General features: G+C 53.1%; 5 protein-coding genes across 5 annotated transcripts; 1 reads left to right on the top strand and 4 right to left on the bottom strand.

Moving 5' to 3' along the window:
- Positions 1-54: 54 nt before the first annotated feature.
- On the bottom strand, positions 55-2,705 carry BJX67DRAFT_366806 (tryptophan synthase beta subunit-like PLP-dependent enzyme). Its single transcript, XM_071030444.1, has one exon. It carries the CDS (start codon positions 2,597-2,599, stop codon positions 335-337), a length of 2,265 nt encoding a protein of 754 aa, XP_070881165.1. The 5' UTR covers positions 2,600-2,705; the 3' UTR covers positions 55-334.
- A 399-nt stretch (positions 2,706-3,104) lies between these two features.
- On the top strand, positions 3,105-4,247 carry BJX67DRAFT_385810 (glycoside hydrolase family 16 protein; the record flags this gene model as incomplete). Its single annotated transcript, XM_071033939.1, has 1 exon — positions 3,105-4,247. One exon carries the CDS (start codon positions 3,105-3,107, stop codon positions 4,245-4,247), a length of 1,143 nt encoding a protein of 380 aa, XP_070881164.1.
- A 729-nt stretch (positions 4,248-4,976) lies between these two features.
- Positions 4,977-8,093, bottom strand: BJX67DRAFT_385809 (SUMO protease ULP1; the record flags this gene model as incomplete). Its single annotated transcript, XM_071033938.1, has 1 exon — positions 4,977-8,093. The coding sequence occupies one exon, from the start codon at positions 8,091-8,093 to the stop codon at positions 4,977-4,979; it is 3,117 nt and encodes a 1,038-aa protein (XP_070881163.1).
- A 474-nt stretch (positions 8,094-8,567) lies between these two features.
- On the bottom strand, positions 8,568-10,848 carry BJX67DRAFT_366792 (PAP2 domain protein). Its single transcript, XM_071030443.1, has 5 exons — positions 10,596-10,848; positions 10,297-10,513; positions 9,424-10,197; positions 8,898-9,373; positions 8,568-8,834 (listed from the first exon to the last, which is right to left on the bottom strand). Exons 1-5 carry the CDS (start codon positions 10,648-10,650, stop codon positions 8,767-8,769), a joined length of 1,590 nt encoding a protein of 529 aa, XP_070881162.1. The 5' UTR covers positions 10,651-10,848; the 3' UTR covers positions 8,568-8,766.
- Positions 10,849-11,048: 200 nt separating this feature from the next.
- Positions 11,049-12,253, bottom strand: BJX67DRAFT_366791 (uncharacterized protein). The gene has a single exon (XM_071030442.1). It carries the CDS (start codon positions 12,201-12,203, stop codon positions 11,820-11,822), a length of 384 nt encoding a protein of 127 aa, XP_070881161.1. The 5' UTR covers positions 12,204-12,253; the 3' UTR covers positions 11,049-11,819.
- Between the last annotated feature and the right edge of the window lie 204 nt (positions 12,254-12,457).

Below are 12,457 nucleotides of genomic sequence, written 5' to 3'. Positions count from 1 at the left end.
AGACCTCGAAGTGTGATGACTCATCATGCTGCCTGAATTTCTCAGGCAGACGCACCAGCCGGCGTTATCTGGAATTTGAACCAATCAGAGCGAGCGCTTCGCCTCCCGTATCTGGCCTCGATCCGCATCGCCCGCAGGCGCCTTCCAGCAACAGCTTCAACGGCCGCATTCGCTCTCTTCCAATCATCCATCTCCCAAGGTGTTGTAGATTAGAGGACTCTGTTCAGTGTATTCTTACTTAGACTATCTGCAGCAGTTCTGCTGCCGGACGCTTCCACAATACCGCTGAAACGCCAGATCTCACTCCATCTCACTCATCACCATACCCTGCTCATCAAGCACAAAAGTCGCGGATCAATATAGTGAAGGTGCTCTGCAGGTCCTGCAAGCTCTTCACCTCGACCCATTCTTCTTTCCCGTGGAAACCTTGTCCCGATGGCCCAAACACTACGGACGGAATCCCAGCTTGAGTCAGCAGCGCTGCATCACACCAGAACGGCACGCTCTGGACTCGAGGCTGACTGCCCGTAGCTTCAGAAGCGCATTCGGCTACCTTCTTGACAAAACGGTGGTCCGATTCAATTTTGTGAGGAGCTCGGGACTGCGTAGCCCTTGGCGGAGCGAATTTGAATTTCGGATTGTCTTTCTGAATATCTTGCAGTAACAGCCGGATGTCATGGACAATTGACTCCGCTGTTTGTCCAGGAACTGTCCGGAACTCGACGGTCACCGTGCACTTCGCGGGGTAGGAGGACGGTTCCTCTCCCCCGTGTATCAATCCACAATGCAAGCTTGCAGGCCCTAGCACATCGTCGACAGGGAGCCGCGGTTGGTACTGCTCCAGAGCTCGGAGTAACCATCCAGCATGAAGGATAGCATCCACCCCTCCAATATAGTTGGATCCGTGGGCGGCCACGCCCAAAATGTCCACCTCCACCCACACGAAACCTTTATGCGCGTGTATTATCGCTCCCTGCGTGCACTCAGGGACAACTGCGGCATCCGCTCTCCAACCCGCATTCAGCAAGTCCTGGGTCCCCTGTGAGGTATCCTCCTCGTCAGACACAGCGGCTACTATTACGTCGCCGCGCAGTGAGACATGGCCAGCTATTGTAGTTGAAACGGCGGCCAGAGCAGATGCGAGACCCCCTTTCATGTCCAGGCTACCTCTCCCAAATACGACCTGCTGGCCGTTCTTTGTGCCCTCAGCACCGGAGAGCGGATCATTCCCATAGGTTGCCAAGCTGACAGTGTCAACATGCCCATTGAACATCAGTGAGCTTCCCCCTCCGCTCCCTCGCAGGACCCCGACAACCGAAGGTCGCCCGGAAATGGTCTCAATCCAATGGGTTTCCATTCCACGATGAGCAAACCACGCGGCGAGATAATTGCAAATTTGAGTCTCCCCCGCGCCATCTGCAACGGACAAAGTGGGATTAGACGAGTTGATCGTCGTCAGCACGCTTGTCAACTCTACAGCGTCGTCCATAGAAACATCCAACGGAATTGGATAGTCGCGAGGACCTTCAGTACTCAGTAGGACCACCACGGAATCCTTGTTGAGTGACGAGTCATTTGCTGCCGCCAGTCGCCGCAATGCTGCCAACGACGCAGCTCCACAAGGGCCAGCCGAGATCGAATGCGAAGCTAAATACTCACCGGCGCAATGGCTTTCATAGCATGAGACGGTTATGCTAGTATCCACAAGGCGCTGTAGGTTTGGCCACGCCGTGGTCGACACCGTCCCACAATCCATGCCGTCCATGATAGTCGACGAGGTTTCTATCAGCGTCAGCTTCCCGGCTATCAGGCTAGCCTGCAAGCAAGCAGCAGTGTCCGGTTCCACCGTGACCACGGAAATTGGTGTTTCCCGGGACTTGCAAAATGTTGCCACAGCATTTGCCAGGCTACCGACTCCTACGGGCGTAATCATGGTCGTCGCTGAGAGACCCATCCGAGATAGCTGGTCTTCGATCTCGGCTGTCATGGTTCCATATCCCTCGACAATCCACGCCGGCACCTCCTCGTATCCTTCCATGGCAGTGTCCTGGATTAGTAGACCCCCATCCGTCTCCCGGGAAGCTCTCAGAGCTTCACCGACGGCCAGATCGTAGTCACCCCTAATTGTCGTTACCCGCGCCCCTTCCTGCGTAATTCGGCTCTGAGTTGGCTGGTCCATGGACTCTGGGACGAAGATTCGAGATTCAATTCCGAGTGTGCGCGCCATTGAAGCCACAGCCCTCCCGTGATTCCCCTGTGTCGCGGCGAAGAGAGTCACCGACCTTTCCCTCACCCGAGCAGACAATTCTTCCAGTGCAACAGTTGTAGGCAGACCCAGGTAAGCCGCGACCGCTCGATATGTCCCCCATGATGCGCCTAGGACTTTGAATGAAGACAGGCCGAGGCGATTGCTTTCGTCCTTGACAAGCACGGCGCGAACGCCGAGTTCCGCTGCCAGAGCAGGAAGTGGCGTTAGCGGCGTCGGTGCATAGCCGGTGAGGGACTGATGGAACTGATTAAGGCCCTCTACGAGCGGAAAACTGATCTTCTCCTTGGCTGCGGCCTTGTTGAAGTAAATAGGGCGCCGCGCGGAAGACATTTCCGTTTCGTTCTGTGGGGATGAAGAAACGAGGGATATGCAGGGAAAGCCACCTCATACGAAGAAATCGGGATAATGGAAAAGGTCGACGCAGAGAATCTTAACAGGAGGAAAGATGGGAGATTTATACAAGAAGACAAGGGCAAAGGAGGGTTTAAATACCCCACTGAGCCGGCTTTGACTTCGATACGCCCTCCCGATGACATCCAGGAGTCCCCCTCAACTGCACAGCACCGATATTCAAAGTTTCCAGACAGATCAAATTCTATCCCGAGGTCATTACTTCAAGTATCTCAATTGCATAGCACTATTATTTAGGTCCAAATGGGCAGCACTTGGGAAAAGAAAGCACGACCATCGCTCCTTCCGTGATATATTTCCGCGAAGCCTTCAACGAGCGGCCATTCTAGCACAAACACAGCAATGGCTCTCAGCCCAATTCTTTTCTGCAAACCTATTGATACCCCTCTTCTTATTCGTTTCCTTATTCGTTACCTACGAAGAGATGACAAGACCTATCCTCTTCCTCCTCCCTAGTCTTTCCCTCTTCGCATCGTCCACCTCATCCGCCCCCCTCCCTACCAACACACCGAATCTCGCCCCAAGAATTCCATCCCACTCGCCCTGCGACTGCTATCTCGTCTCCGGCTCCGACCCAGGCTACTTCACAAACTACAAGTTTTGGGACTTCCGCAACGTCTCCCTCCCCCACAGCCCGGGCGACAAGCCCAACGCCCAAGACCCAAGTAACGCCTGGGAAGCACAAACGACGCTGCTCTCCGAATCAACGTTCAAAAACGAATGGCACGCGCAATCATGGAGTCGAGACACAATGGACGATAGCACGGTGTCGATGGCGAACTCGCACCGGAACGCCTTCTTCGCGCCACACCCTCAGATCCCCGATACAACCCAGCTCGTCCTCCGCACCACGCAGCTGTCGAATTACTCTTCCACCGCGGAGATAGAGAGTCTGCAGGCGAACTTCTATCGCTGCTCGCTGCGTGTGCGCATGCGTCTTATGTCGAGGGACGCCGTCTCGGGAGTTCCGGGGAATACGAAGACAGATGATATCAATAAGGTGCCCAAGGGTGCTTGCGCGGGAATCTTCACGTATCGGTCGGCGAGCTGCGAGTCGGACCTGGAGTTTCTTACGTCAGATCCCCCGAATACCATCCACTATGCTAATCAGCCGGATTACGACGCCGTCAACAGTTTATTCATCCCCAATGCGAGCCAGGTGGTCACGACGCTCCCTTCCCCGTGGTCCTCGTGGGTAACACATCGCATGGACTGGCTCGCCAACGCCACGGTGTGGTATGCCGATAACAAACGCCAAGCGAGTGTGACGTACGGTGTACCCGATCGGCCGAGCATTCTCGCCCTGAACCTATGGAGCGATGGGGGGTCGTGGACGGGGGATATGGCTGTAAATCAGAGTGTATATATGGGCATTGAATGGATCGAGGTTGCGTACAACACCTCGACGGTCGATATTTCCCCGATACTGACCACTCGGAGACGCCGTCATCGCCCGTTCAAAAGAGAGAATAGGAACTCCGAATGGGAAAGGCAAATCCCGGGTAATCAAGCTGTGGTTGGGAGTTGCGCTAGGCCCTGCTACCTGGACAAGATGCAGCATTATTGATACAAATAAATACGTTCACCAATCCCTTTTCAAGTATGATCGATCTCTGGATTGATTGATCAATGGTAGGATTGCTGTCCCAGCCATATGCAGGCTAGGACGGGATGCCTTATTATGTACATGGAACCAAGGGGGGTTGGCATCCCGTCCCAGTGAAGAAAAAGAGCACAGCCTATATACATGGACTGGGACGGGATGCCATACTAATCTTAGATACATGAGGGCATGAGGGTATGGCATCCCGTCCCAGTTGGAGGGCAGAAAAGAAGCGAGTAAAAAGAAAAAGACATAGGGGAATAACAAAGCCCCAATATGTACATGGGAAACACCGGGGCGGGATGCCATATTATGTACAGGAAGCCAAGCGGTTATGGCATCCCGCCCCGATGAAACAAAAAAAAAAGCCCGAGTATGCATGGAAAAAACAAGACTCCCTTTCCAAAATGCTCATGTTGGGAGCATGAAGCTCAACCAACGGGGGTATCATAAAGATGCAAAAACCAAACGCCACGCTAATCATGGGCTCTTCGACGCCCAAAACACAACGCCACCCGCATGCAAAAAGAAAAAAGAAAAGAAAAGATAAAAAAAAAAAAAAAAAACAAGAAAAGTAACAAACCAAGAAGAAGAAAAACCAAAAAAAGGGGGTATCAATGCAGGTCATGACAATTCGTATACTCGTACAACAAAAACGATTCATCCAAAGGGGGGGCCCGAGGGGGACGGGGATTAGAGAAGGACTTCCCCATTCTCATCGGTAGGATCAAAGTCCCCCTCGAAGCCCCCATTCATGAGCTCCGCCACAATCTTCTTGCGAAGCAACCGAGTGTTTTTGGCCCCATATGACATTGGGTCGATATCAAGAGCAACCGCCTTCGCAGTCGACAACAAAAAGACGCCGCAGTCGCTGCCGTTGTTCTGCTGCGGGGAAACGGATGGAAGAACAGTCCACTCATCGTCAACGTACAGTTGACCAAGTTCACCCCGAAGCCAGTTCTTGACAAGTCCGACATGGCGGTGCGAAAGGGAGCCCATAGAATCGAAGTGCTCGATCGTGCGATCCGACGGCTTGACGACAATCAAAGTCCAATGGTACTGGTTGTGCACCGGAACAAAGACCGTATCGACATTCAGAAGGCCTTGCCCTCCAATTTTCGCACGCGCCGCCCAGCGACGGACAGATTCATAGCCCTTATCTCGGAGATTCGAGAAGAAGAAAGAGTTGAATGCATGAAATCGTGGCTTATCGTGACGTCCCGCATTTCCATGTGCGCGGCGCAGATAATCAATGATGAGAGCAAGGTACGCATTGACAACTTCGTCGTTTAACCAGGTCTCAGGGATGTAACAGGTTGCGAGGTCCTTCTTCGTTAGAGGGTCACCCGACAGGGTAGTGGCGATCTTCCGATTTGAAGGTAGGCGCATCGCTTCATCAACACGAGTTTCCCATTTTGGTGCAAGAGGGCGTACAGCTGTACCCTCACGCTTGATTCTGGTAGGACGCTCGCTAAGTTTTTTCTCTTCTTCCATTTTTCTCCATTCAGCTGCATAAATAGATTCGGTCCGGCCAGGGGGAAGTGGTTTTGGAACCGGGTAGAAAAGGCTGACAGCAGACACGGATCTTCCCAGAGGAAATTCTTCCGGTTGAAGCCATGGATCAACTGACGGTTCGTCAGCCTCGACGTCCTCCCGAGCACCGATCTCGACGACAACCTCCGTCTCGGGAACGGATTCGGGTGGGATATTTTCCTTCTGTTCGATAAAGGTTTTCTCATCCGCGACAGGCCGCCGAGACTTCAGGCAAGAGCGTAGATATGGAGCAAGGTCAGCGCCGAGGGGAAGAGCCATCCGTACTGGCTCCGTCACGAGAGGCTCTTGGAACCGAACCCTGCGTTTCGGCTTCAAAGGATTCGAAGGCATGGAGGCCTGATCGTTGCTGTCTAAAGCTTCAGTCTGAGCAGGTTGTTCCTCGATCGGGGCAGTCGCTCGAGCAGTCCCCTCCGCAGGCGGGAGGCCTCCGAGGTTTTCCAGGTGCCCAATCTTGAGGACACGGAGGAAATTCAGTTCACGGCGGCGACGTTCTTCGCGAGATCTAGGAGATAAATGCAGCCGACGTTTCATCTGTGGACTGAGTGAAGAAACCCCGGATCGCTTGCGAACCCCAGACGTAGAAGTCATAGGTCCAGGTGTGTTCCTTTTCGGAACCGGAGAGGTAGCAGGTCCCCACGAACGGACGCTGAGTTTGTGAGTGAGCTCAGCGGCAGCTCTAGAAGTCGCATCAAGCACCTCTTCCGTAGGCTGGACATTATCTTCGGGTTGAGATATCGCCTGTGGCGGGGAGTGAATTTGTGGACTATCAAATGACAGTTGAGGAAAGGGAAAATCTTCAATGATCGGGTAGCCTCTGTCTTTCCGCCACTGGTTTGCTTTCAGTCGCTGCTGTTGTTCTAGTGGCAAGTGTCTAAGGTTCGCACGAGTAGGAGAATGCCTCCTAGTTGGGGAAGAGCCGCGTGCACGACGGCGACGGTTCTCGAGAAAGCCCATAGCCTGCTGCCCCAAGGAACCCGCGGAGGCGATCGCACCTTTGAAAGCATTTGCAACAGTTCCCATGAACCTGTTCTGGAACATCGCCTTGATAGATTGATATAGAGCAGCATAGTAAGCATACCAAGTAGAGGCTGGGGATTGTGCGTCTGGGACGGCAGGCATGGGTACAACTGAATCACGTCCGTTGCTCAACAAATCGCTTTCTCCGGAGGCCGCGATATGTGGCAAGGCCGACATGTGCACACTGTCAGTTTCCGGTGGCAGGATTGCGCCCGACATCATCGGTGCCTCCGCGTATCTATTCGTACTAAACTTGGGAGAAGGACACGGCGTTGTCTCGTACGTAGGGACCGGTGTGTACGGCCAGCATCCCGGTACACGGTCAATGTTAGTCGGAGTGTTTGTTCGGCTGTCCTGATCTTTGCGGACAGGAGTGTCGATATCCATAGCATCCGGCGATAACTCGAGCGATGTGGCCAGAGCAACTGGACTCAAGGTAGCCGGAGACGGCGAACGAAGGGAGTTGGATTGTGCATGACCAGCAGCAGGAATGTCAATATTTCCGCCAGGAATTGCAATGCCATCTACGCTCAAACGGCGGTATTTTGGAGGTGAGCCACTGCTCGCACGTACAGTCGAGGACTGCGACAGGCCAATCTGCAATCCATCATCAATGGAGCGCTTGCGAGAAAGAGAAGATGGAACGGTAGAGATGGATGTCAATGAGTCGAAGCTGTTTTCCTTTCCATCCTCGGTAGATTTCTGTGTATCAAGGCTACTAAAAGAGGAACCGCGGCTCGTATTGGTACTGCCAAAGCTTGGTACCTGCGATCCAGGCATGTGGTGAATTGCCGGACCGAGACCAGAAAGACGAGACCATCTAGTTGTAGTGGTTGTGACGTTGCTCGTAGACGAGTTTTGATATGGTTTGAGCTCCGCGACGCGGTGGTATACAGGTGCGGTGGACGGCGGACGGGCGGTCTTGCCGGGAGGGGAAAAGCGAAACGGAACGTGAAGATCGGCTGCTTTTTTCTTGGGAAATAACGGCGCTGTACAGCGAGATGCATTGAAAGATGAGGGATCGTGCAAAGAGTCGAAGTGCTGTTCACCTGCTGCGGGACGGAAGTTCTGCGAGGCCTGGAGAGTACGTCCGTTCGAGGGCGAAGTGCTGATGTCCATGGGATCAAAAGCAGCTTCACGAGCTCCCAGAGGTGACTCGTGCTCAGATAGCAAGCTTGCATCCGTCATCATCACATCCTCCACCTCAGGTTGCTGGGTTATGATCATGGGGTCCTCCATGGCGCGGTTGTGCTGTTCGAACGAGGATTGGGTTCGGTCGAGGTTGTTTAGAAGGTTCTGAGGAGACTGAGGTATGAACGACGAGTATGAACAAAGCGACGAGGTTCGAAATACAAGGACGAGTCCGAGAGTGAAAAGAAGCAGGAAGATGGCAGAATAGAGTAGTGTAGGAGATGCAAGGGAATAAATCAGAGAGAACTCAATGGCCATGAGCAGGCCGCATAGGCATGTAGTGGTGGTATCAACGCAATCGCAGTGAATTATGTATTGTTCATGAGAAAGCAGAATTCGGACGATGTGTTGTTGTGGGAAAGAAGAGGAAGTGAGAGAAGAGGGAGGGAGCAACACAGGATAAACGCGGCGAGTGAGTGAAAAGGGCAGGAGCCAGTGAATGAAAGGCGGGAAAGCTGGATTAGGAAGGTGCTAGTCCGCTTCTGGAAGTCACGTGGGCTCCGAGGTTGCCATGGTCGAATGTGAGAAGGTAACGAAGTACCAACTGAATGTTTATACACGGACGCTATCTTGCCAATTTACATGTTATCGTCGGACAGATCACGCGCATGACCAAAAGTGTACGCCCAAGACACCATAAGTCGACATATTCTACATGCCTCGTGGGCTCAGCCTGCTGAACCAAGGAATGGAAAAGAAAATCTTCTTCCTGCAACACGCCTCAGCTGGGCATGAGTCCTATCATCTCAAAGAAAACCGGCGCCCCATCGATGGAAATCCAAGCAATGCCTATGGCAACGGGTGTCAGCAAATCCTTGGGAGAATGGCAACCAAAAGCAGAGTAAAACATACCACAGTACACGACGAGCTTCGTGACCACCTCCACGTCGTATCGAACACGAGGTCGCTTGATTTGTGCGAAAAGTTTCTCCTCATCGCGCTCGTCTGAGATAAATTCCGGGAACGGCTCCATGCCGGTCGCGGATTCAGACGAGACGTCAACAGCATTTGTCCCTGTACCCATCATGTGCTCGTACTCGTCTAACTTGGATGGCTTGCGCGAGAGTTTGTGTAATGTTGTTCCAGATCTCGATCCCTCATCATTACCCGCGTCAACGGCAGGAGAGCCTCGATAGGGGCTAGAGAGACTGTCCCGCCTGCGCTTTTCGCGGTATGCCAAGGTCTCATAGGCGTCGGCTTCTGATTGTGGCCCAATGGAAATTGCGCGCCGCCTCGGATGACGGATATTTGTGATGATGTTGGGAATATCAGAGAAACTCGGAAGAACGTCGTGGTCCTTCAGCTGAGCAGGGACCTTTGTGTACTGCCTTTCGAACACATTAGCTAGTCCACTTACAGCATGCCAAAGAATACATACGAGGCTTTGGTAAAGAACCGCCGGGGTAGGAGGAGACCCAATTTCTCCAACCCACGAAACACGGGTGGAAGGATTCGTAGCAAAAAGGGTTTCATGATTTCTCTCCAAGCAAAAACCAGGAAAACCCCAATGGCTAGGCGAAGACCCATCTGCATCCAACTAATTGCCTCGAACCTGGATCGAGGTAGGGTCGACGGGTGAGGGCTATCCCACGTCGCGTTCGCTCTAGCCAAATGCCAATACGCTATCTGTGCCCCAATTGTTACTCCCGCGAAAGCCAAGCTATCATCGAAGCAGGGACAATCGTCTGCAGGCTCCGGATGAATGCGGACAAGAGTCAGGATGATGAGGATGACGAGCGCAACCTGCTTTGCGCTCCCAGAATGAACGTACTCATCTATAGCCGGGTCGTAAGTGTAGTGCAAGACGGCCAACAAGACCCCCAGCGCGGATCCGACAATGACATCAAAAAACCCATGCATGCCGCAGTATAGCCGACCCAGCACGATAGAAGTTACATACAAATACGTTAGGATCCGGAGGAAGAAAGTCAAGTCGGGGCTCAGCGTTGAGTCGGGAGAATCCAACAGATGTAGAGAGTAGACCGCAACAGATACGGCATTGGTTGAATGAGACGATGGGAATCCATATTCCAAAGCGGCGGACCCAGACATCGTGATTCGCTGCAGCGGAGGTGATAGTGGTCGGGGCAGGCAGAGGAGGTCTTTGATGAAGCCGCTAAAGAAAATGCCAGAAGCGAGTAAATGCACCATCCTAAGCCAGAGTTCAACAATTAGTCTCAGAAGGCCCGTCCAATTAATGGTTTGAAAAGAGGCCAACAAGTTCTGTGCGGAATGTTTTGAAGCCACCTACCCGCGACCCAAACTTGGATATCCGCTCCAGAACAGAATCGGCAGGAAGACCATGAAAAAGGTGTGCGTGCCGAGATTCGCCGTGAATGCGAAGTACGAGTCCAAGGCCGGTGTTCGAATCTTCTCCTGGAACCAAGCGAGGTACGGAGTCTCATATCGAACCAGCGGGAGAAGCTTTTGTCGAGGCCAGTAGCGCCAGGGGGGTAGTTCGTTTTGGTCTAGCGGAATGCGATGACGCAGTCAGCCTCAGATTCATCCTGGCAAGATCCAAGGTGTCAAGTGTGCGTGAGGTGTGCGTACAATGGTTCAGGCTTCTCAGTCCAGCGTCTGGCTGGCCCTCCGCTCCCTTACCCATCTTGTCAACGGCGGTTTCGATCAAGGTGTGCACCAACGATAAACTCTCTCCATGGATTGCTCTTGACGCATGCCCCCGCGAGGAATGGAGCAGACAAGACACCGGGAGAGAATCTTTTCCGAATCGCTAGCTACAGCCCCGGGTGTAGAAAGGGAAAGGAGAAGGAGGAAAGTGGCAATGGTCCGAGGAAAGCGAGGTAAAGCCGGACGAGAATCGAATCGTGTTGAGGCCGCCGGCTCCTTGGCATCCTCAGGGACCTGACATGTGCGCTTACTCATCCACGTTCCTCCGCTGTCAGCTCTTTTCGACGTGGAGTGCGCTCCAAAGTAGCACAATACCGTCCAATGAGCGCATCCAAATAACGGAGCGTCTGGAGACCAACGTTTAGAAACTTGTGCGCTGGTTCAGCCGAAGGTTGGGTCGGTGCGGAAATGTCATCGAAAAGTAAAATAGCATAGATCACCATGAATAAGCGCACAGCCTGTCCATTCCTGAGAATTTCTCGCGCCCCAAACCACGAATCATAGAACGCGTTTCGAGATACATCGCGTGTAGAGCCAGCGGCTAATGCGCTCCTTGATATTGCTCACCACTAAAGCAAAAACGCATGAAGTACGGCTGTCAGTGCTGCATTAGACTGGCTCCATGCAGCCCTGCAGAGCCGATCGCTGTACAAGTCGCCAAAATAGTCAAGCAAGCGAACGGCCTCTATTGCTATTAATGTGCAAGTCACATCCGTTGACGCCATTGCCGGGTCTAACGGAAAACCGCGATTCTGCGGTTGTCCGCCCATCCGCACCTTCTAGTCGGTACTGTAACGCGGTTGCACACAGGTTGCAATTGTAATCGGCAAATCAGGAAGCGCATCCACTGATAACAGTATTGTGAATCCTCGCGAGCCGGGTACCCATAATCGTTGCCTCCAGGCCAGAATTCAGTAGTCGGATAGGGCTATTCAGTGAACTACCAGGGAGAATTTGTGTAGTGAAAGCACTCTGTGTAACGGACTGCTGTGTTCAGACAGCTGGGCCTCGCTTGGAACCTGGGCCAGAGATACAACATCCGTTACCAGCATATCCTCTTGATCTAAGCCCTACCATCGCAAGTACTATCGATACGATGGCCCTCGTCAAAGCTCAGCCACGAAACCGGAGTCTCCGCGGAGCCGTTCAAGTGACTGGCGGAGTACTCGGTGAGCGAGTCGTTCTCGCTAATCCACAGGCGAGAAAAAGTTTGAGTCTGCCTGCTCGGATTTCTTCTAAGGTGCATAAATGTCCAAGCCGCTGGCAATTCGTGCACGACCCACCGTCAGTATGAGAGGGTTGGGAGCAGAGCCGCTTGGAGCGACGACAGGGGTCGCAACTAGAGTATTGGCGGCGCCGCAACATGATACAAACCAATCTCGATTCCCGATGTGGAGTGAAACAGTCGTCGGTGTTCGTTTGAAGTCGGAGAGAGGACAGAGACAATCGTGGCTTCGCCGAAGATGAGTCACGTGATTCCGTCAACAAAGCATGGTGAGTGTCACGGTCGGTGCCTGAACCGACAGGCATCAACGACGACCCCTCTCTGACCCCGCTCAGATGGCTGCCCGACGGCGGCCCGACGGCCGATTATATGAGGATCCTGACTCTCGCATGTATCCTAGTTCCCTAAGCGATTCGTTCTGTTCCTCTTGCAATAGAATCCTCCGCGTAAACCCGAACAAGTCCCTTCACGAAGACTAGGCAGCTCGACGCTTGCTGGCACCCGGCGTCGCGACGGCTGAATACTTTCGCCGAATCCCGACGCCTTACAGTTCGAATCG

Source organism: Aspergillus lucknowensis (genome assembly GCF_044049455.1).
Source record: "Aspergillus lucknowensis strain CBS 449.75 chromosome Unknown BJX67scaffold_71, whole genome shotgun sequence".
Taxonomy (NCBI): Eukaryota; Fungi; Ascomycota; class Eurotiomycetes; order Eurotiales; family Aspergillaceae; genus Aspergillus; species Aspergillus lucknowensis.
This window is presented reverse-complemented; position numbering and strand designations above follow the sequence as displayed.